The sequence below is a fragment of the Lepeophtheirus salmonis genome, chromosome 6, assembly GCF_016086655.4.
Source record: "Lepeophtheirus salmonis chromosome 6, UVic_Lsal_1.4, whole genome shotgun sequence".
NCBI classification, from domain to species: Eukaryota; Metazoa; Arthropoda; class Copepoda; order Siphonostomatoida; family Caligidae; genus Lepeophtheirus; species Lepeophtheirus salmonis.
Window position 1 is genome coordinate 18,879,153 of NC_052136.2, and position 20,771 is coordinate 18,899,923.

General features: G+C 33.0%; 2 protein-coding genes and 2 pseudogenes across 4 annotated transcripts; all 4 read left to right on the top strand.

The window, feature by feature from the left end:
- Positions 1-482: 482 nt before the first annotated feature.
- LOC121120186 (zinc metalloproteinase nas-6) lies at positions 483-4,066 on the top strand. 3 transcript variants are annotated; one of them, XM_040715027.2, is made up of 9 exons: positions 550-622; positions 683-1,017; positions 1,528-1,811; positions 1,865-2,061; positions 2,679-2,837; positions 2,993-3,151; positions 3,307-3,462; positions 3,520-3,654; positions 3,711-3,817. In XM_040715027.2, exons 2-9 carry the CDS (start codon positions 736-738, stop codon positions 3,806-3,808), a joined length of 1,470 nt encoding a protein of 489 aa, XP_040570961.1. In that variant the 5' UTR covers positions 550-622; positions 683-735; the 3' UTR covers positions 3,809-3,817. The 3 variants fall into 3 exon arrangements, with proteins under 3 accessions (XP_071745245.1, XP_040570961.1, XP_071745244.1); XM_071889144.1 differs by lacking the exon at positions 2,993-3,151 and having other exon boundaries at positions 483-622; positions 3,711-4,066; XM_071889143.1 differs by lacking the exons at positions 550-622; positions 2,993-3,151 and having other exon boundaries at positions 655-1,017.
- A 3,883-nt stretch (positions 4,067-7,949) lies between these two features.
- LOC121120389 (telomerase protein component 1-like) lies at positions 7,950-15,216 on the top strand (annotated as a pseudogene).
- Positions 15,217-16,399: 1,183 nt separating this feature from the next.
- Positions 16,400-16,900, top strand: LOC139905641 (uncharacterized). Its single transcript, XM_071889155.1, has one exon. The coding sequence runs from the start codon at positions 16,400-16,402 to the stop codon at positions 16,898-16,900; it is 501 nt and encodes a 166-aa protein (XP_071745256.1).
- Positions 16,899-19,275, top strand: LOC139905642 (uncharacterized; annotated as a pseudogene).
- The last annotated feature ends 1,496 nt before the right edge of the window (positions 19,276-20,771 follow it).

Genomic DNA, 20,771 nt, shown 5'->3' on the forward strand with positions numbered 1-20,771 from the left:
TCTCTCAATCCCATAAGGGTCCATACAAGAGATCATGGGGATTCACACCATACTGTCAAGAGAGCAATAAAAAAAGTGAATGGAAAGCACATTGTGAGGCCTAAGAGGCCACTTTTGACCCCATCTTTTTCGTTCCAATACTAATTTTTTTTACACTTTTGGCCCCCTTACATCCCTGATGCCAACACCTTCCACTACATCTTTTGGTTGCATGTCGAGGGAAGGCCAGCAGTTTCCTTCGTCCAAACACAACATTTGCGAGACACCACTCCCAAATATCCAAGTGTTTTTGATGAAGCTTGCAAAATGTATTTACATTTCTCTAGATCTATAATATCAGTAAAAAATATAAAATAATGATTCAAGACAGTTAGTCATAAAGTACATTAAAATTATATTTGTATAGAGAACCAACGACACATGATTATATTCACGATGGATCAACAAATTATTTTCATGGCAAATATCAATATCAATTTAATAAAACATATGATACAAACGAATGATCCACATTTCAGATATAAATACGTGTGTTTTACTCTTAAATTTAATAATCATTTGTAAGATGTGGAACATATACATTGTCTTATTTCTTTTAACAGTATTTGAAGGAGCATATTCGGTAGATTCAATTTCGTGTAAGCCAAAATCTTTCTCAAATAATCAATATCTTCTTTAACAGAACTGAGCCATGCTCAATGTAGAATCATCCATGATAAGTATAGCTACGAGGGAATGGGATCCAGAAATCTATTAGGAGGAAAAGTGTGGCCCAACAATACTGTTCCCTATATATTAGCTGGAGGATTCAGTAAGGATGATTTGAGTTTAATCCAATCTGCTATGGATGGAATAGAAAAGAAAACATGTGTGCGATGGGTTCCTAGGAATGGAGAAAAAAGTTATGTTTACATAAAAAACGATGAGTCAGGATGTTTTGCTGTGCTTGGTTATAATGAGTATAGAGGAAAGCATGTATTGAATTTGCAAAGAAGCAATGGATTTTCCACTTGCATGGTAAGTAGAAAAATAAGAACAAGTTTTCTTGGTAAATTTAAAGATTTTTTAATAACCTATTTTTCATTTATAAAACAAACGTCGCAACTATAAATATATTCAATAAAATAAATAGATTGTAATATAAAATTAAGGTGAATAGGGCATTTAAAACATAACTCCTTGTCGAATTGAACGACTAGAGGGAGTCAGTTAAATATTTAAATCAACTTTATAAAAATATAGACTCCTTTACTCTTTGAAAATGAATTATCAATGACTTTGATATAATCAGTGTTGTAAATCAGTTTTCCAAATGTATTGCTAGTAGCTTTCTTAAGTATATGTGTCAATCCACAGTAATCTGGTAAATGAATATAAAGTTCCACCCATATACCTTTCCCAATTTTTAATATAACTCTAGAGCCCCTGGAGTCAATATATTCAAGGTTTTATCCACTCTTATTCATTTTAATTTCTAAATGTTCTATCTTCGTTACCACCATACAATAGAAACATTATTTTCTTTAGATCTTTGGAATTGCACAACACGAAATGCTTCATATTCTTGGATATGGTCATGAGCAAACACGACCTGACCGAGATAGTTATGTCAGAATACATTGGGATATGATTCAGAGAGATGCCATAAGCAATTATTTTAAAAGCATTTATGATAATACCACTATCATACCACCCCAATGCAGACCCAGGTCAACTGCAACAACCTTTGATGATTGTTATTCAGGTTTTACAACCGACACTTTTGGGTATCCTTACGAATATGGATCTGTGATGCATTATGGACTGGATGAGTGAGTAGATAACTAATTCATCACTCTCTTTTTTATATATAATTTCAAAATAGTTTTCAAACGTCAGATAAAAATACAATGGATGTACTCAGATCTGTACCGTTTGGAATTCGAATTGGTCAAAGAATAGGAATGACAGAATTGGATGCATTGAAAGTTAAAGCCAAATATAATTGCGATCAATTATCAACTCTTTCTACAACATCCCCAACAAATGCTTCAACATCACCGACAAATGCTACAACAACAGGTTCAAAAAATATAAAAATTATAGGGATGGGTCTTTATATTTTTTTGGAAAAGGATAGATACGGATAATTGAACTTCAGAGATCATTAAATTAGCTGTGGTCACTTATCCAATGAAGGAAATTAACACAAAATTCAGTCCGTATTTTGGGAATTTTCACTTTATGGTTTATAGTACGTTTATGTTCTTTACTCAAGAATGAAATAATACTCCTAACAGCAATGGAGCATATAAAATAACCATATATTTAGGTAACATCTACAAAAAGACTCTTGCATTATTTTCATTTATGAATGTAGTTAAAAATTAAAGATTAATCTATGGTTTAGTTATCACTTGTATACAAAAGTCCTCAAATTGAGTATATTAATACTCCAAACGACCCGCAACCAGGGAGGAATATATAACTAACAACACGGTAAAAATTAATATCCCTAAATAAATAAAGATAAAAACACTTTTTTTAAATTTTATCAGTCAGGTACCCATTTTTGCATGTTACACGCACGTATTTTTTTCAATTGATATTACGGGTACTAATCCGCAGTATGAGTTTATCCGAATCCATCCCTAGTACATTATCATACATAAAATTAAAAACTAAATTCAAATTTTTAGTTTCAGTTTGTGAAGATAAATGGATATACTGTCAAAGCATGCCAGAATGGTGTTCTAATAAAGATACTAGTAAGAATTGTCAAAAAACATGTAAACTGTGTCCAGAAGACATTAATACTACAACAACAACTTTCACCACACCTAATACAACCACTTCAGGTAGTCATTTGTTAAACTTTGCAATATGATCAAAAACATTAAATGTCTTAAATTGATATTCCGGGTACTAATCCGCAGGATGGGTTTACCCAAATCCATCTCTAATATATTATAATACATAACATCAAAAACTAAGTATTAATTTCTCTTCTCAGTTTGCGAAGATAAATGGATATATTGTGACAGCATGAGAGAATGGTGTCCCTTTAAATATACTAGCGAGAACTGTCAAAAAACATGTAAGCTGTGTCCAGAAGACATTAATACTACAACAACAACAACAACTTTCACCACAGCTAATACAACCACTTCAGGTAATCATTTATTAAACTTTGCAATATGATCAAAAACATTAAATGTCTTATATTGATATCCCGGGTATTAATCCACAGGATGGGCTTACTCAAATCCATCTCTAATATATTATCATACATAACATTAAAAACTAAATGTAAATTTTTGGTTTCAGTTTGCGAAGATAAATGGATATATTGTGACAGCATGAGAGAATGGTGTCCCTTTAAATATACTAGCCAGAACTGTCGAAAAACATGTAAGCTGTGTCCAGAAGACATTAATACTACAACAACAACAACTTTCACCACAGCTAATACAACCACTTCAGGTAATCATTTTCAAACTTTGCAATATGATCAAAAACATTAAATGTCATCCACTCCAGATTGCTTTGACAAGTTCGATACGTGCGGGGAGTATTTATCTTATTGTTCCGATAAGATGATCGCCGATAATTGTCCAAGATCATGTCAGTTGTGCCCTGGGCAAGGACAAACCACAACTAAAAAGCCCGACACAAGTAATAGAATTTTTTGATATTTCATATATATTATTTATCATTTACTTTTGTCATAGACTGTGTTGACTCAAGCTCAAATTGTGAGGGTCTGAAGGACTTTTGTTATCATTCTTATTTAAAAGAAAATTGTAAAGCCACTTGTGGCATTTGTTAAATACAGGTTAGACTCTTTTGTTCCTTTTTAACACTAAATTATTTATTTAAATCTAATACTAATTTTGTTTAAGACTGAAAACAACAAAAATGGGCATGTACAATCTTTTGGAAATAAGAATGATGGATTTACAATTTAAATAATTATATGTTTATAGTTTAAATATGATAAATTATTCATAGCTTATTCTGTCTGTTTCGATTTGTACATAGAGTATAACTAATATTCAAATAAATACAATTATTAACGCATCATAAACACTTGTGAATATCATTTTGATAATCCGGTTAGTCGACTGAATAAGAAATAGATTCCAATGTGTAATGCATTACATTATCAACTGTTAAACAAAAAGTCCTTAACTCTTAACGACAGCTCCAACGTCCCACAAAACCTCCGCAGAAAAATTGCTCAAAACATCTGGAATTGCCATAGCTCATGGATAGCACGCTCAAAAGTTATTCTCTTGAACTTGACATGTGTATGTTCGCGCCCCGGTGATTCCTAGAGAAAGAAATATACTATATGTATATGAATTCCACCAAAAGATTACTGGGTTAGATGGAGTAATTGTAATATTATAATGTTTACTTATACAAAAAGAGTGCAACACCATCTAATCAATTAAAGGTGCATTAAAAAAAGCATCTATACATGATGTAATGAATTGTGACGTAAGAATGTGGATTTTAAAACGACATTTTTTAAGAAAAAATGGCAACACGGGTTTACTAAATTTTTACAGTCTAGCTACCTCGATGCGTTACTTTCGTTTTACGTTTTACCGTGACTCAAAAACCTGAGAAAGTCAGCTATCGTCAAAGGGGATAGCCCGGTGACGTAATTCGAACTTATAGAGCTCTACTTTTAATGATTAAATAAGAAGGAAAAACAACGTGGATCTACTAAATTAGTAAACAAAAAACAGTAGGCTCACCATTTCTCTCCCTGCTCTAGCTAACAGAATAATAATATAGAGGTTTTGTTGATTTTACATATAGTACGTTTAAATGTTTTGATTCATTTCTCTTATTAAACATTTGTGCTGGAAGACTCACGCTTTTTCGTTATTACACGTTGAGGGTTGTTAAATTTTCCTTCTTCTCTTTTACAGGTTTAAATTATTATTATCATTCTTCTCCTATTGGCTACTTGTTTCCCTATGTCTATTGTTTATTATCATTTATCCGTGATGTGTGTCTTTATATCTTAGGATCCTTGTTCTCCAGGAGCACTGGCTTCTATGTTGTCTTAGAGGACATTACATTATAGAAAATGATTTATGTTCGATACCAAAGGTGCTCTGTAGACGTGTCCTTGGTTAAAAGTCTATCTCTCAGAACTCAGAAGGGGCACTTCGTTTTTATGGACGGAGTCGGATTCTCACAGAGTAATGAACGAACTAACGTCACTCTTCCGGAGGAGAATAGGATTTTTTTGCATGGGCTTTCTGTAAACGCTTTGTTGGATTGATGGGGTCGAACAATCACAAAACGTCAATCCAACAGACGTGAGTACCCAGGCTGGTTTGGTGACCTATGTATAAATGTTCCGTGTGTATTTTGTGTATAATAATATATTAATATGAGAGTCATTCTGGATTCTCCGCGTGTAGAATAAAGTATATATATAAACTCCATATCCTCATATATCTCATATCCACGTATATCATATGGCGCAGTCGATAAACCAGAACCAATCTTAAGAAACATAATGGAAGAACTTAAAAGTAAGAAGTTTGACTTTATAAAATCAAAAGTTAAGGCATACAAAGGTCATGTCACAAGGAGCATTAATGAACTGAAGCGTTCAAACAGAATGGAATTAGTAGAAATTTCTCATCAAAGGGCCCGTGGAAGATTACACATCTTAGAGGATATTTTAGAATTAATGGAGTTGAAGTCTGAAACAAAGGAGCAACAAGAGGATATCTTGATGTTCATGGAAGAGAGAGATCGCATGGATGAAGAAATTATGAAGGAACTCACGAAAAAAATGGAGGAACTAGCTGGCAAGGAGGATCAGAATCTGCCTTCAAAGGATGGAGCGTGTAAAGTATACGGAAAAATTGCATATAAGGAACCGGAACTATTGAGAGGAAGCATGGATTTGAATGAGTTTATTGAATGGAAACCCAGTTTTGAAGACTACAGGCAACTAGCAGGAGTTGATAGCTACTCTCACGCAAAACAGCTAGCGAATTTAAGATCATTCATGGATATAGAAATGAGGGAGAAATTAAGAGTCTCAATTGGGATTAAAGAAAACACAGTGTTATCCATTCCTGAAATTTTAGAAGAATTGAGGAAATATTTTCGCTCTCAATATAACATCATTCTTGATAAGGTTAAATTCCATTCCTTATATCAAAAAGAAGGTCAATCATTCGAGGACTTCTATGTAGAAGTAACTCGAACTGCAAATCGTGCCGAATTAAATGAAAGATGTGTAATAAAGACTGTTTCGAAGAAAATATCAAAGTTAAATTAATTGTGGGACTTCGGGATGAAGAAACGAGGAAAAAACTTATGGCCATAGAAGAAAAAGAATGTACACTTCAAAAAGTTATTGATAGATGTAGAGCTGAGGAAATGTCGAAGAGGGATGACGAAAAGTTAAATTCTGCAAAAGTCAACAAGATACAAAGAGGAAAATTCAGGGATCAAAGCCTTAGTCGAAACAAAAATAGTTTTAGGAAAAATCCTCCTGAAAGAAAAATAATGGATTGTATATTCTGCTCAAGAGACCATATTATAAATAAATGTCCTGCTTGGAAACAGGAATGTAGGAATTGTAAAAGAATTGGTCATTTTAAAGATTCAAAGGCCTGTAAAAATGGAATTGCAAGAAACAGAAGAGTCACGGTAAGAAACGTGACCACATTTAGTCCCTCACCAGCAATACAAGTTCGATTAAAATCTCTAGATGGAACATACTTATGCAATTATAGTTATGCAATTCCAGATTCTGGTAGTGAGGTATCTATTGCGGATGAAATTTTTTTACAAGAAATTGGAATACCACTTAGACATTTAAATAGACCTTCAGATTCTCGTTTAAATGGAGCTACTGGAGCTACTTTTAATCAACTAGGATCCATAATTTTAAATGTAGGTTTTGGAAATGAGGAAATTAAAGAAGAGATTATAATAGTAAAGGAAAATGTTAAATTTCTAATGTCGTGGGTATTGTGTAAAAAATTAAGGATTTTACCGGAAGATTATCCAAGTCAAATTGAGCGAGGTAAATGGAAAAGAGCCAAAGAACCTAGTGCTCGTGGAATCAAGGAAATGAAATATATTTCCGATGAAGAAATTAAAACCATGAGAGACAAGCTTGTGGAGGAGTATCCTGATGTATTAATTGATGGAAATCAACCATTAAGAAAGATGAAATGCGCACCGATAAAAATATCTTTAATGGAAGGAGCAGAAACTTGGAAAATGTACACAGCAAGGGCGATTCCCTTTGCTTATAGAGAAGCTACGAAGAAGGAATTGGAAGAATTGTTGAAAAAGGAATAATTGAGCCGCTAGGAAATAAACCTACGGAATGGTGTCACCCTATGGTTGTGGTGGGGAAGAAAAATGGTAAGGTTAGACTAACAGTGGATCTAACAAAATTAAATAAGTTTGTGAAAAGACCTATACATCCTATGACTAATCCTAAGGAGATAATTTCAAACATTAAACCTGGAAATAAGTACTTTTCCACGTTTGATGCAATTAAAGGATATTGGCAGATCCTTTACACCATGAGAGCCAAGACTTAACAACGTTCATAACTCCGTGGGGAAGATTCAAGTTTAAAAGATGGCCAATGGGATTAAATGCAACAAGTGACGTATTCAATCTTATGATGGACCAAGCTTATGGGGAATTGCCAAATACAAAGAAGTTGGTTGATGATATTTTAAAATATGATGAGACATTTGAGCATCATGTTAAAAGTGTCAAGGAATTTCTTGATCGAAGTAGGAAGTTTGGAATATCACTCAATAAAGAAAAATTTCAATTTGCTAAGCCAAAGGTTGAGTATATTGGTTATATCGTCGGAGAACATGGAATTAATATGAAAAACAGAAGCTCTTTCAAAAATACCAGCTCCTCAAAACAGAACTGAGTTGAGATCGTTCATGGGAATGGTCAATCAAATGAGCGGATTTTCAAAGGAAATAGCCAACTTATCTGTCACATTGAGACCTTTATTATCCAACAAGAATGAGTACATATGGACTAAAGAACAAGATGACATATTTGAAGATGTCAAGAAGTCTTTGGTTAAATTACCTCAAAAGAGTCACTTCATGCCGAATAGAAAAACTGTTTTAGAGACTGATGCTTCTAAGAAAAAAGGTCTTGGGTATATCTTAAGACAAGAAGACAATGAAGGAAAATGGCATCTTATTGAAGCAAATTCTAGATGGTTGAGTGCAGCAGAACAGAATTATGGAATGACAACGCTTGAGATGATGGCCATATATTGGGCAACCAAAAAATTAAATGTTTATCTTCAAGGATTACCTCATTTTCATATTGAAACAGATCATCAAGCAATTGTAAATATCCTCAACAAGAAAACTTTGGACGAAATTGAGAATCCAAGACAAAAAGAAATTAAAGAAAGGACGCAAATGCGTTATAACTTCACTGTTGCTTGGAAACCAGGAAGAAAAATGTTAGCAGCTGATAATTTGTCAAGAAATCCATACTGGAATCCGAGGAAGGACGACATATTGGAGGATGTGCATACGAATGAGGTTGCAAGAAGAATATTAATAAGAGCTGTATGTGGTAAAAAAATTCAAACGGATCAGATCAAGGATCGAAGATTAAGAAAATTGAGAGACCAAGCACAAGAAGATGTTAATTATCTAAAATTGATAAATTTTATTAAAGACGGTTTTGGAAATAATATCAAAAATCTCCCTGAAGAATTAAAACTCTACTGGAATTTGAGAGATAGTCTATCAGTTATGAAAGGTTGATCATCGTCAATAATAAAAGAATTGTTATACCAAGAGTAGCTCGGAAAGAAATATTGGAAAACCTGCATGTATCTCATCAAGGTATAGTGAAGACTAAGCAGCGTGCCAGAGATAATTTATTGGCCGGGAATAGATATGGACATCGAAGATATGGTGAGAAAGTGTGAGGAATGCCAGAAGTTATTACCTAGTTTATTAATGGAGACTCAAATTAAAGGACCTAAAATGACAAGACCATTTCAAGCAGTAGCTGTGGATATATTTTCTGTAAGTGGAAAGAATTTCTTGGTTTATGTAGATAGACTTTCTGGATATCCTGCTTTACATTATTTTGAGCATAGTGGATGCACATCAAGAGTGATTAAGAAAGTAATGGAGAGATTCTTCATTGATTATGGTATACCTGAAGTTTTAGAATCAGATGGGGAACAAACTTCTCGTCCAGGGAATTTCAAGAATTTTTATCCTTTTGGGGAGTTGAATGGCGATGTTCTTCTCCACATAACCCACAATCCAATGGATTGGCTGAAGCTTGTGTGAAGAAGTTAAAATATTTAGTAAAGAAAACTATGAATGGAAATAAGATAGATCAGTCAAAAATCAATCTTGGAATTTTAGAAATGAGAAATACTCCGAGAATAGAAGATGGATTGAGTCCAACTAAAATCGTCTTCGGTCGTAGTACTAGATCTATTATACCTATGCTACCTGAATTCCATCAAAAGAGAAGCCAAGAACTTTGTAAGGTTCCAAACCCAATTTTAAAAAAGGAGATGGGAAGAAGTTATCCGTATTGAAGATCGGTGAATCGGTTCGGATACAAGATCATATAACCAAAAGATGGACCCATCTAGGTACAATTGAAACAAAGGAATCTCAAAGGCGATATCTCATACGTATGAAAAATGGTCGTCTTTGGCATCGTAATAGGAGATTCATCCGTTTGGATTCAACAGAAGGGAACAAGCGGATTTCATTTCATATAAACTTAGATTTATATTTTGTAATCATTCTCCTGGGGGAAAAGGGATGTTGTTATATATATGTATAGCTATAGGTTTGGTGACCTATGTATAAATGTTCCGTATGTATTTTGTGTATAATAATATATTAATATGAGAGTCATTCTGGATTCTCCGCGTGTAGAATAAAGTATATATATAAACTCCATATCCTCATATATCTCATATCCACGTATATCATATCTACTAAGTAATTGAATCAAACGATGAGAAAATAAACTATGTAATGAATGATTAAAAACAATTATAGCATAAATAGTTCTCAAAGTCACAACATAGAGTAGAAAATAGTTTTCCTAAATTATGACATTGAAAAAAATAGAGACCTTGATTTTTTATTTTTTGTTACAATTTGATACACCACAAATACTTCGGTGATCATATTAAAACAAAAGTTTGTTGGAGAATAGAGACCTCCTCTATTTATTTTCTCCAAGAGTTGATGTTTAGACTCTTCGAGACAAGATCCATTTTTATAACTTTTCCACCTGGATAAGGCATAAATTTTGAGCAGAAAGCCTTGCTGATTATGAAGTGTTTGTTATTATCCTCTCACGTTATTCTGTAGATAAATATCTATAGTAGATAGTTCAAGTCCAAAGACTTTAACATCTGGATTTGATGCTTTCTTGGAAGAGCCGACATGGAAAGAAGTGTCTGAGGTCTAACATCATACACCATTCGATTAAACTTTTCCACTTCAAGCCGCATTATTTCTGTTTTTTTATCTATTTCTGGATTGTTTTGTTTCTCAACATACTCGATTTTGGCATCACGAGCTTCTCCCATCCGAGTGAGTTCTGCTTCAATACCTTCAGCTTCAACATGGTGATCCTCCCCCTATTCAAATGATAGTAATACCCCCAGGACCTTATTGCGTTGTATCAAACCCTATTTTAACAAAGGATGGTGTTGTTGAGAAAGATTGCTTTGGTCAAACTAACTTATCTCATGGAGATGAAGAAATTTGATTACGAAGAGATCCTTTTCGATTATATCTAGTAGAGAAATTGAAAGTTGAAGTAACACCTTTATCAATCGTACATTCATCAAGTACACTTCTTTTAAAAGTTATCAGAAATTTTACTGATGAAAACAAAACTGAGCATCTTGCTAGAGATTTATACTTGTCCGGAGGTTCAGGAACTTATTTTCCTTACTTAGGACGTGCATGTAGAAAAAAAAGGAGGGATTCGAAAGAATGAAGGTACATCAATTAGATTTGACATTTTACTATGGAAATAAATAAAAAACTATTAATGAAAATTCAAAAAAGAAAGAAAATAGACCCAATAATACATTTCCTACGATTTTTAAGCACTTACTGCCTTCTCATAAGCTCATGAGACATATTATTATTCATTACTAACAATGTTATGTATCTTAAGAATTGATGTGTTCCTGGGTTGAAGTGTATTCTATCACAATATCAGTACACCAACTCTCTAAAGACTATTAAGAATGATGCAACTCAATGTATGTACAAATATGAATGAAATGAGTTGACTTGAAAAACTCTGCAGCCTATTATGTATAAATAATCAATAGACTGATTATTCTATTTATCTAACAAATAATTGATAAACGAAACACACGCAACGTTACAAAATATGCGCAAATATAATAATCTTAACACAATTTGTCCTTGCAACGGATAACGTACTTGCATTAACCTAGTAGTAATATTCAAGTAATTTATGTCCCTGAATAGCAGTAAAGGGTTAGCAACACTACTTCTACCTTTTTTTTCTACGATGAGCGAGTCTCCTTGGGTTAATTCTTCATACAAATAAATTCATTGATGAGTAATTCATGATCAAAATTTTATCAGAACGAGCCCCATGCCTTAGAAATAGTTAGTTAAATTATAGCATTTTTACCTTATCGTTCCTAGTTTATTTTCTATGATTGTAAAGTGATTACTTATTAATGGATTCTTGAGAACTAAGCAGGGAACCGATAACTTATTATATTATAATTTATATGGCTTGATAATAGACCATGATAACCATTCAGATTATTTTCTATTTATACGAAATGGCAATATATCACCTCAACTTGAAAATTCCTTTCTTTCTTCCAACTCTACAAAAAATATAGTATTGACATCCATCCAGATTCCTCTACATAACGCCTTTCTTCTGGATCTTAGTCAAGGAAATACCACAGGGAATGTGGTGGACAATATCAATAGTAAGACTGACACAGATACCGAGTTCCAAGGAATGGAAATTCAAGAAACTAAATCCCTCTCCTCGAATAAAGAAACTGAAGTCTTTGAGAAGATACTGGATGCACCACCTGAAATGGAGATGTACTAGGATGAATATCCAAAGATAGAGAAACCAAGTTTACACAAAGGATTTGCAGAAGTTCCAATATCCATTCAAAAATAGGATCCTACAATACAATTATATTGAAATTTTGTTAAATTTTAAAGATTTTCCTTCTTTTTCAGTTTGAACTTATGGAAATATGTACAACCTCGCTCTTATCCAAGCCGAAATTGCATGAGCCAGTAGACCTTATACGACAAAAAATACTTCATCTTTGTGAGGAAGTGGTGTTTAAGGATTCCGTCTTTATTCTTAGGGTACAAATATTGAAAGTCATATGTGTGGGTCCCTAATAAGGAATATTATTTTCTCTTTAGCTAGCTTTATACTGTCGACTGGAATGTAATTTTCGAGCAAGATCCTTATTACTTCTTTCTTTTGACAGTTTCCATGTTAATTTATAAAAAATCTATTATTATGACTACTTCCAAAAATGTATAATGACTCCAAGTGAATGGGTATCCATTGCTGATTTTGTTGCATCTTTTGAGAGGGAAAATAAATCCTCACTTCCCTCAATGCTCAGAAAAGCTATGATTAAGAAATTTTCTGATTTTGACGAATATCAACTAGCCAAATATCACAAAAAAGGATGTTCAAGAAAGGTAATAATTTACTTGAGTATTCATTAACAAATTGTTTTGTAAAAAGTTGTTGTCTATTTAAAAAAAAAAGAAATCATCAATCAATGAAGACATAGTGCTATCAGATGACGACAACAATGATGATTTGAACCTTCCGTCATCTCGTAGTTTCAATATTAAAAGGCTCATAAGATTATTGCATATTCATCATCCTCAAGAGTTCGTAATGTGTCTTTTAGGAAAAAAGTATCCCGAGTCGGAAGACGAATTTAAGAAGCATAAATTAAGAGGGAAATTTCAACCGGAGAACGCTGGGAAAAGAATGCATTTACAAATTCCATTCACTTGCAAAACTCAAGTTTTTATGTATGTAAATTCAACTCATTTGATCAATTAATCATTGTAGATTAACAAATTTGTATTACTTTTCCTTATAATATGTAGACACGGCAACAATCCCCAAGTATGGTACGATCTGATTTTGAGCAAAAAATACCTTATTTGGCTATGATTCGTAATTTAAGTAATATGGTCTTATCCGGCATTAATGAGCATCAGCTAAAGAATATCATTTACAGTGTTAATAATCTAAGTACTATAGGATCTTCCAAAGTATTTCCGCATCAGTATCTATGCGCTTATAATGCGATGAATTATATTGGAGGACTATTAGAACAAAAGTTTAGGATATTGAGGAGACGGAGAAAGGAAAAAAATGTTACTAAGGAAAATTGGACTCAATCAGATTTAGATTTTTCATCTGAATTGCAAAATGTTTTAGAGGAAACTGCTCAGCCATCAATTTTGAGAAATTTGTCACCTATTGAGGGACATTCTTTAATATTTTTAGGAAATTATAAAAGCAAAGATGATGCTTTGAAAAATTATGGATTCCTTGGATTCAATGATATCTGGTTTAGTGATTGCACAAGCCTGTAGGTCATATAAGCTGCTAAGCTGTGGCGAAATTGGAGTAGAAGAGCATTGAAAGAGAAAATTAAATAAAAATATTTTATTGATAATTATTTTCAGCATATGTGGGGAACTTGTGGAAGTATTGAAGGAGTTGGAAACTACTTGTACAGTATTAAGGACAAACAAAAATAGACAATTTGATTATAATTTTCCGAAAACCTCCGAAAAAAGATACACTTGATAAATTTATTAAGTTTATCGACTATTACCGTCGTATGTCAGTTTAGGATTATTGACGATTGATTCAAGTTTGCCATATCTGTTCCCATTAGAAAGTAATAGTTTAAATGTTTCCATCTCTGGATTTGGAGGCGCTGCATTGAAGACATTATCCAAATTAAACTCAGGGAAATCCCAACTTGAAGAAGTTGAAAGCATTGATTCCAAGTATAAAATTTATAGCAAAAAGCATCTCATTACTGCAATTGCTCGTCCAAAATCTCGAATAAAATGGACAAGAGTTAAAAATTTTGTGTCTTCAACTTTTTTGGGTATGTTTGGTGAAAGAAACTTATTAAACTATTGTGTATTACAAGAGCTTAGGCGTAGATTTCGGAACATTAATGTGGAAATAACACCTCTAGATTTAAGATGGGGCTTTCCTGAGGATCAAAGCTTAGAAACACGCATAGCAAGTTATTGATTAGAACGTGTTCGAGAGTCAGATATATTTATCTGCTTTCTTGGTGAGAGATATGGGTGGAAACCAAGATACTCACTACCAGTAGAATCTCACAATTTCGTGAGTCAATTAATTCAGAAGAGAATGGGGCTTTGAACCAACTTAAGGAAGACATAAGAAATTCAGGTTGTCCACTTTATGAAAATTATAGAGCTTCATCCTTAAGTAAGAATAGCTCAAATTCTATTTTTTCTAACTTTGATGAGGATTTTGTGAGGACTGTTATTGACAGACTTTGGAAAGATATATTGGTCATCGCATCCAAAGAATTGCTCACTCGTATCGATTTCATGGGTGTCTTTATCTCAAAAGAGACTGAAGAGTTTATTGGAAGGACTAAGGAACTTGAAAAGATGACCGAAATCATTCTATCCCATAGAAATAAATTCAAATGTATTGAAGTTCAGGGTACAGGCAAAACAGCTTTTCGTTGTAAACTGGCAACTATTCTGCCCAATACGTCAGATGTAATCGTCATTCCATTTTTTCCTGATGGGGTCATGGATTCTTTTTGTATCATGGAGTATTTGGAGCATCAAATTCTGCAACTTCATTCCAAAATGAATATTGATGATTACACTCAAAGCTCTAAAGATGATAGCTACATATCCTTTATAAGAGTTGCAAAATTAATCAGTCAAATTCAAACAGGTGGAAAATTAGTTTGTATTATTGTTGACGAGCCACCGAAAGATAAAGTCTCTTAAATACTTTATTCTAATTTCCCTCCTGGAGTTCGAACTATTGTTTCGTCTAATAAATCAAGTCAAGGCGCAAGAAATACCCTTTGGATACATTAGCTTCATGTTTTATTATGATGTGTTTGATGTGCTTTCGTTGTTCTTGTTATTAATATTGTTAAATGCTTTTTAATTACATAAAGAATGTATCTTAATAAAGGCCAAGAAAAAAGTTAACATTATTTGTTGGTTTGGGGTTATTAGAAATAAGGCTTTGATATTTTTCATGATTATTCTAATTTAAAATTTAAGGGTTAAGATTGTGGGTTTTTTATCACAGCTAATCTATTTATATGTTGAACTAATTATACTAAATTTATGGTTACACGTAAAGAAGGAGTTCAAAAACGACGGCTTTGATGTAATGAATAAATAAAACATTTTTTAACTTAAAGAACATAAATTAATTTGTTTAATGTGTCCCCTCAACATAATAGCAAGTTAAAATAGTGTTTCTCAAAAAAAGAGTATGGATCACATAGACATTTCACCCAGAATTATCGTCAATTTCTATCAATAAATTATTATTCTGTGGCGCCTCAAATTGCACTTCAAGTACCCTAAATTAATTAACACCATAAAAGAATTAAAAAGTGGCATATTTTATTTTAAAATCATGTAAGGATCAAATTAAGGTTCATAAATCATGTAAGGATCAAATTAAGGTACATAAATCAAGTAAAGGTTGTAAACTATAGCTAAAATATTTGGCTATCTCCACTTAAAACAGAAATGTGAATTAAATAAAATATTGAACTGTATAATTAATGTAGAATAAATATGGAACTTTCTCTATTTTTATTGATTCCTGTTCTAGATTGTTTTATATTAATTCCCCGTATATTTATCAGTAATGAAGTTTAATCAAAACTAATTCATCAGACTTAAAAAGTTTATTTTGTTGTCAAAATCTTTTACTTTACTTTTATGTGGATTACTTTTTTCATTCTATTGTTCCTTCAATTGGTCAGATGGAGTTCAACTGATTAAGTACTGCTAATTTTACACAGGGATTGTCTTTTAAGTCAACATACAAAAGCTATATTTCCTTATCTAGGAACGACCAACATTCAAATCTGCGCAAATGGAACTCAAAGAAATAATTTCTTCTGAGTGATTTGTCAATCGAGCTACGTAGTAAAAAGAAATCCTTTATTTTTAGTGGTTTTTTTTTTTCCTTTCATGTTTATCACTTTGCCCATCAAAACAGTGCTTATTTGATCGTCGGACTCTGCTTTGCCCCTTATTTTAACCTCATATTAACCATGATTAAAGAACATATACCTGGAAATCTTCAGGATTTATATAATAATACTCTTGAAAGAGATAATGAAGATAGTCATATCCTTGAGCCAATTCTTAATATTTTATATGAATGTGAAGGTCCATCCTTCAATCAACTTATGAGAGCCACACATAATATTTTAGGAAAGACTGTTTCTTCTATATCACCCCTTAGATCTCTTAATAGACTAGAAATTTTTATGGAGCTCTCACTTAAAAAAGGTTTTTCCCTCAAAGATTCTTTTAAAAACTATCTTAATGAAGATAAATATCGAAGTTTATTGTTCAAGTACTATATGATGGAGTTTGCAGAGAATATCAAGAATTCTGATTGTATTCATCAATATTTATTGAATTATCTTCTTCAATTATGTATTTCCATGGGTAATCATTTATTTTTGAGGGATTTGTTTTTTATTTATTATTGGGCGAAAAATGGAATTGAATCTATGAAGTATTTTTATCATTTTTATCAAATTTGAAATGACTGGTAAATTTTCTCACTCACTACCCATATCCTGTGGTACTCCAGTCAATGAATCCTCAATTTTAGTGGGAACATGGGGAGGCGAATTGTTGCGCATAAATATTATTGATAATGAGGTATCCCAAAAAGGGATTTGTTGTAAAAGTGACATATGTGATATTGCTGTCAATTGAATGTAAATAATGAGATACTTGTCAGTTGCTCTGATACTTAGGGCTACGTTTATATTGCTGATATGAATTTATGCTGAAAAAGTGCTGGAAACTTGGTTCACCCTCATTGACTCTTGCAGGAAATAAATGATCATTTTTGTCAGAATCTGAAATGTTAATTGGATGCTCAGATGGTTGTATTCGATGCCTTGAATTTAAATCATTTAATTCAAATTTCTATGACCATTTTAATGATGTTGTCAATCATCGATACCACAAAATTTCGGGGCAATATAAATGCCAACTTTTGAAAATGATGTATTGGTTTGTATGGATTCATATGAAGGCCAAATAGTTTTGGGATATAATTCAGGTTGGATTCGTTTTATAAATAAAGCCCAGGTATCTTTTTCCATAAAATTGATCAACAAAGAAGGAGAACGTTGTCAGGCTCTCATGTTTCAAGTATTTCATGTATTCATATTAATTACAAATAAAACAGGCTATTAAGCTTAAGATTTAATGAGGAACTTAGAGAAATATATGATTTGAGGGAAATCACCCATGTCACATCTGACTTTGAATATTTGAATTTCATGGTTCCAATATCAAGAACCAAAGGAATATTCATCTATCCGAGAGAAGATAACAAGTTTGAGATATGGCAAATACCTCTAGAGACAATTAATAAAATAAGAAAGCGGCGAAGAATAGACTCAGACATAAAAACTTACACCCCAATATTGACTTCTGAAAAGTATTTTGATCGAAACAATGACTTCAGGTCACCTGTAAAATTTATTGATTATAATAATGGATATATTTTTGCGGGCGGCAGAATTCTATTGGCATTATGTAAATATTCTTTGGATACTAATTTATCGGGAAAAATATTTCAAGATTACAGCAGTAATACCATAGTTGACTTGGTTTTGAAATCATTGCCAAACAAAGGTGATACATTCAGATGTTATGGAAGCTAGGATGAGAAAGGTCTTGTAACTTTTGACCTTCGGTTAAATAGCAAAGGAGTTTAAAAAAATGATAAAATTTAGTTATTGACTACAAGCTAGATGGTGCTGACCAAGAGAACTTGATTTTCTATAAAAAAGGAGACTTTCACAGGTATTTATCAAAGGTAGAGTTTTTTCAGATCATGCTGGATTCAAATTTGAATATTCAATATCCCCGTAACTCAAGAATTGTAAGAAATAATTCTCATGACGAGGAATACTTTATTCCTTCAAACGAAATCATAGAACATATGGTTGTTAAATCCCATGACATGCCATATAAAAGCTGATATATTGTCTTATGGATTTAAACCTATAAATTATCTTGACGAAAGCTTAAACTTTTGCACACCAAATTCAAGATTACAGTTAATCCTAAAAAAAGAAACGAAAATCGAAGAAAAAAATCAAATCTCGTCCACATTTATTATTCCAGGAGGGGATGATCGAAATTGGATCATTTATCGGCTCCTCACGTTTATTTATATGTAATCTCCGATAATGAAAAAAAATCAATTTGATATTTAAAACAAAAATGGAATTTCGAGATTAATTCCGTGTGGAGAGACAATGATGATTCAATTATCCTATCTTGTTTCTGCAAAGTAGAACTATTTTCTGTAATTTGTATTCAAATGGATCACAAGAAAATAAAAGAATTTGGTTTAACAATTCTAAATTGCTATCAGCCAATCCCTTTTCTGAAGACATCGATGAACCTGAAGACGAAAATACATAAGATAAGGACGAAAATATGTCAAATTCAACCAGCAATGAGGATAATTAGAAAAGTTCCTCCTCCTCAAGTGATAATAGTTCCTCTTCGTTTAATTGGGATTGATTGGAACTAAGGGTACAAACATGGCATTGTAGCTCTTGCATTTGAAGATGGAAGCAACCCGAAAGTGGATATAAACGAAAATAATCAGCTCGATTCATATCCATATCTTCGAGTAATTGATTCTCTCGAATATTTCTTCCACGTAAACAAGAGTAATTTCAAGGTTAATTTACGCATTGTTACATCTCATGTTCAAATGAGTGAATCTGTTGATATTTTTGGCTCATTTGACAGGCATCTCTTAATACAATCTGGAAGTATTATCGATGAGCATTTCAGCCATAAAGATACTGTTACTTCAGTGATTAAAATTGATGAGTTCACATTTGCTTCTATTTCCCTGGATAAATATCGCATACTTTGAGATTGGCGTGTATTGCGTCTGATATCGGATTTCGAATTTGTTTTGGGATTAGGAAAAAAAAAAAACACTCACAAATTGTTTATTCAAAAAATTAGATGTATCTCAGAATTGAGTGTACTCAGTAGTTTTGCGTTAGTCATATTTAGGACTGCTACCCAGTTTATTCCTGTCTAGTCTTACTTTTTAGTTCTAAAAAAAAGAGAAAACTAAATCCCTTGTACCATCATTGAGGTGTCACTTCCTTATGAATTAATATTATTAAGTTGTATTTAATGACAGGTCCTTGGGCCCGATCCTAGATTGGACTGGACTGAAGAAGTTAGACCAACACACCACTAGCCGATGATAATGCAGCAATAATAGAGGATTATCACACAAAAGTTTCGAAAAAACTTGTTCGAAACTAAAGAACACCAATTTCCAAGTGTGTCATCTATCACTTTTACTAAAATTATACATGTAATCTAATAGATTTTTATTTTGCGTCCTTGTCTTATAGCTTTTTCATAATGTTAAAAAATCAACAATCTCGACCACAACTTTCTTGTTGCATTAAATGAATTAAAAGTCCGGCATATTTGTGTTAATTTAACCTCGTCGAGAGACTTCCCCGATTTTCTTGGTGAAGGGTAGACACCTCTGAAACGTGCCGCAGAGATAAGAATCTGGAGCTTACATATCACTTACGAGGCTACTCGCTCGAGATTGGTAGCTCCCCAAAACCATATAAGAGTTTGTGGTTCGATGAATTCCTACCCAATTTGGGCTCCACACTCAGGCTAATTTCTTGTATTATATACTTCATAGAGCTGGAGTCCCTGAAATTATGAGATATTGGTTTGTTATCACATTCCTTGCAGATTACTCGGTCCTCCTTGAAGAGCCCTTCCGGGAAAAAGATCCGAGACGAGATACAATATTTCAAATACATCTGTTTTGGAGTGAGGATACGCTTGATGAAATCCTTACGTACAAGTCGGAAAAGGACACTTGAACGTGATCGACGAATTTCCATTCGTGCACTCCAAGCAGTTGGGCGTCTCCAGGACAACCCTATACGAGGTCAGCACATTCAAAATGTTGTAGAAGAAGAAGAGCTCTGTCAAAGAGGTAGCACTGAACCTGAAGGAGAAAAAGAAAACAACCCAGGCTAATCCTCTCAATTCCATAGCGGCTCATGCTAAAGATCTGTGAGTTAAACTCCAGACTGTTGTAAGAGCTACAAAAAAGTTGATAGAAAGTTTTTGTTAGGGTGGAGAGGTTACTTTTGACACCAGCAATGATAGAAAATCCCTCTTCCGTTGCAAGACTCTTTTGAGTTCTTTTGAACTCATTTTTGGCAACCCTACACCCCTGATGCCAACACCCTCGGCTATACCTTTTGAGTACATGTCAAGAAAAAGGAATGTAGTGTCCATTATCCAAAAACTGGGACCCAAATAGCCATTGTCAGCCTGCAATGGTACACAATGACAGAATTTTACATGTGAAGTAGA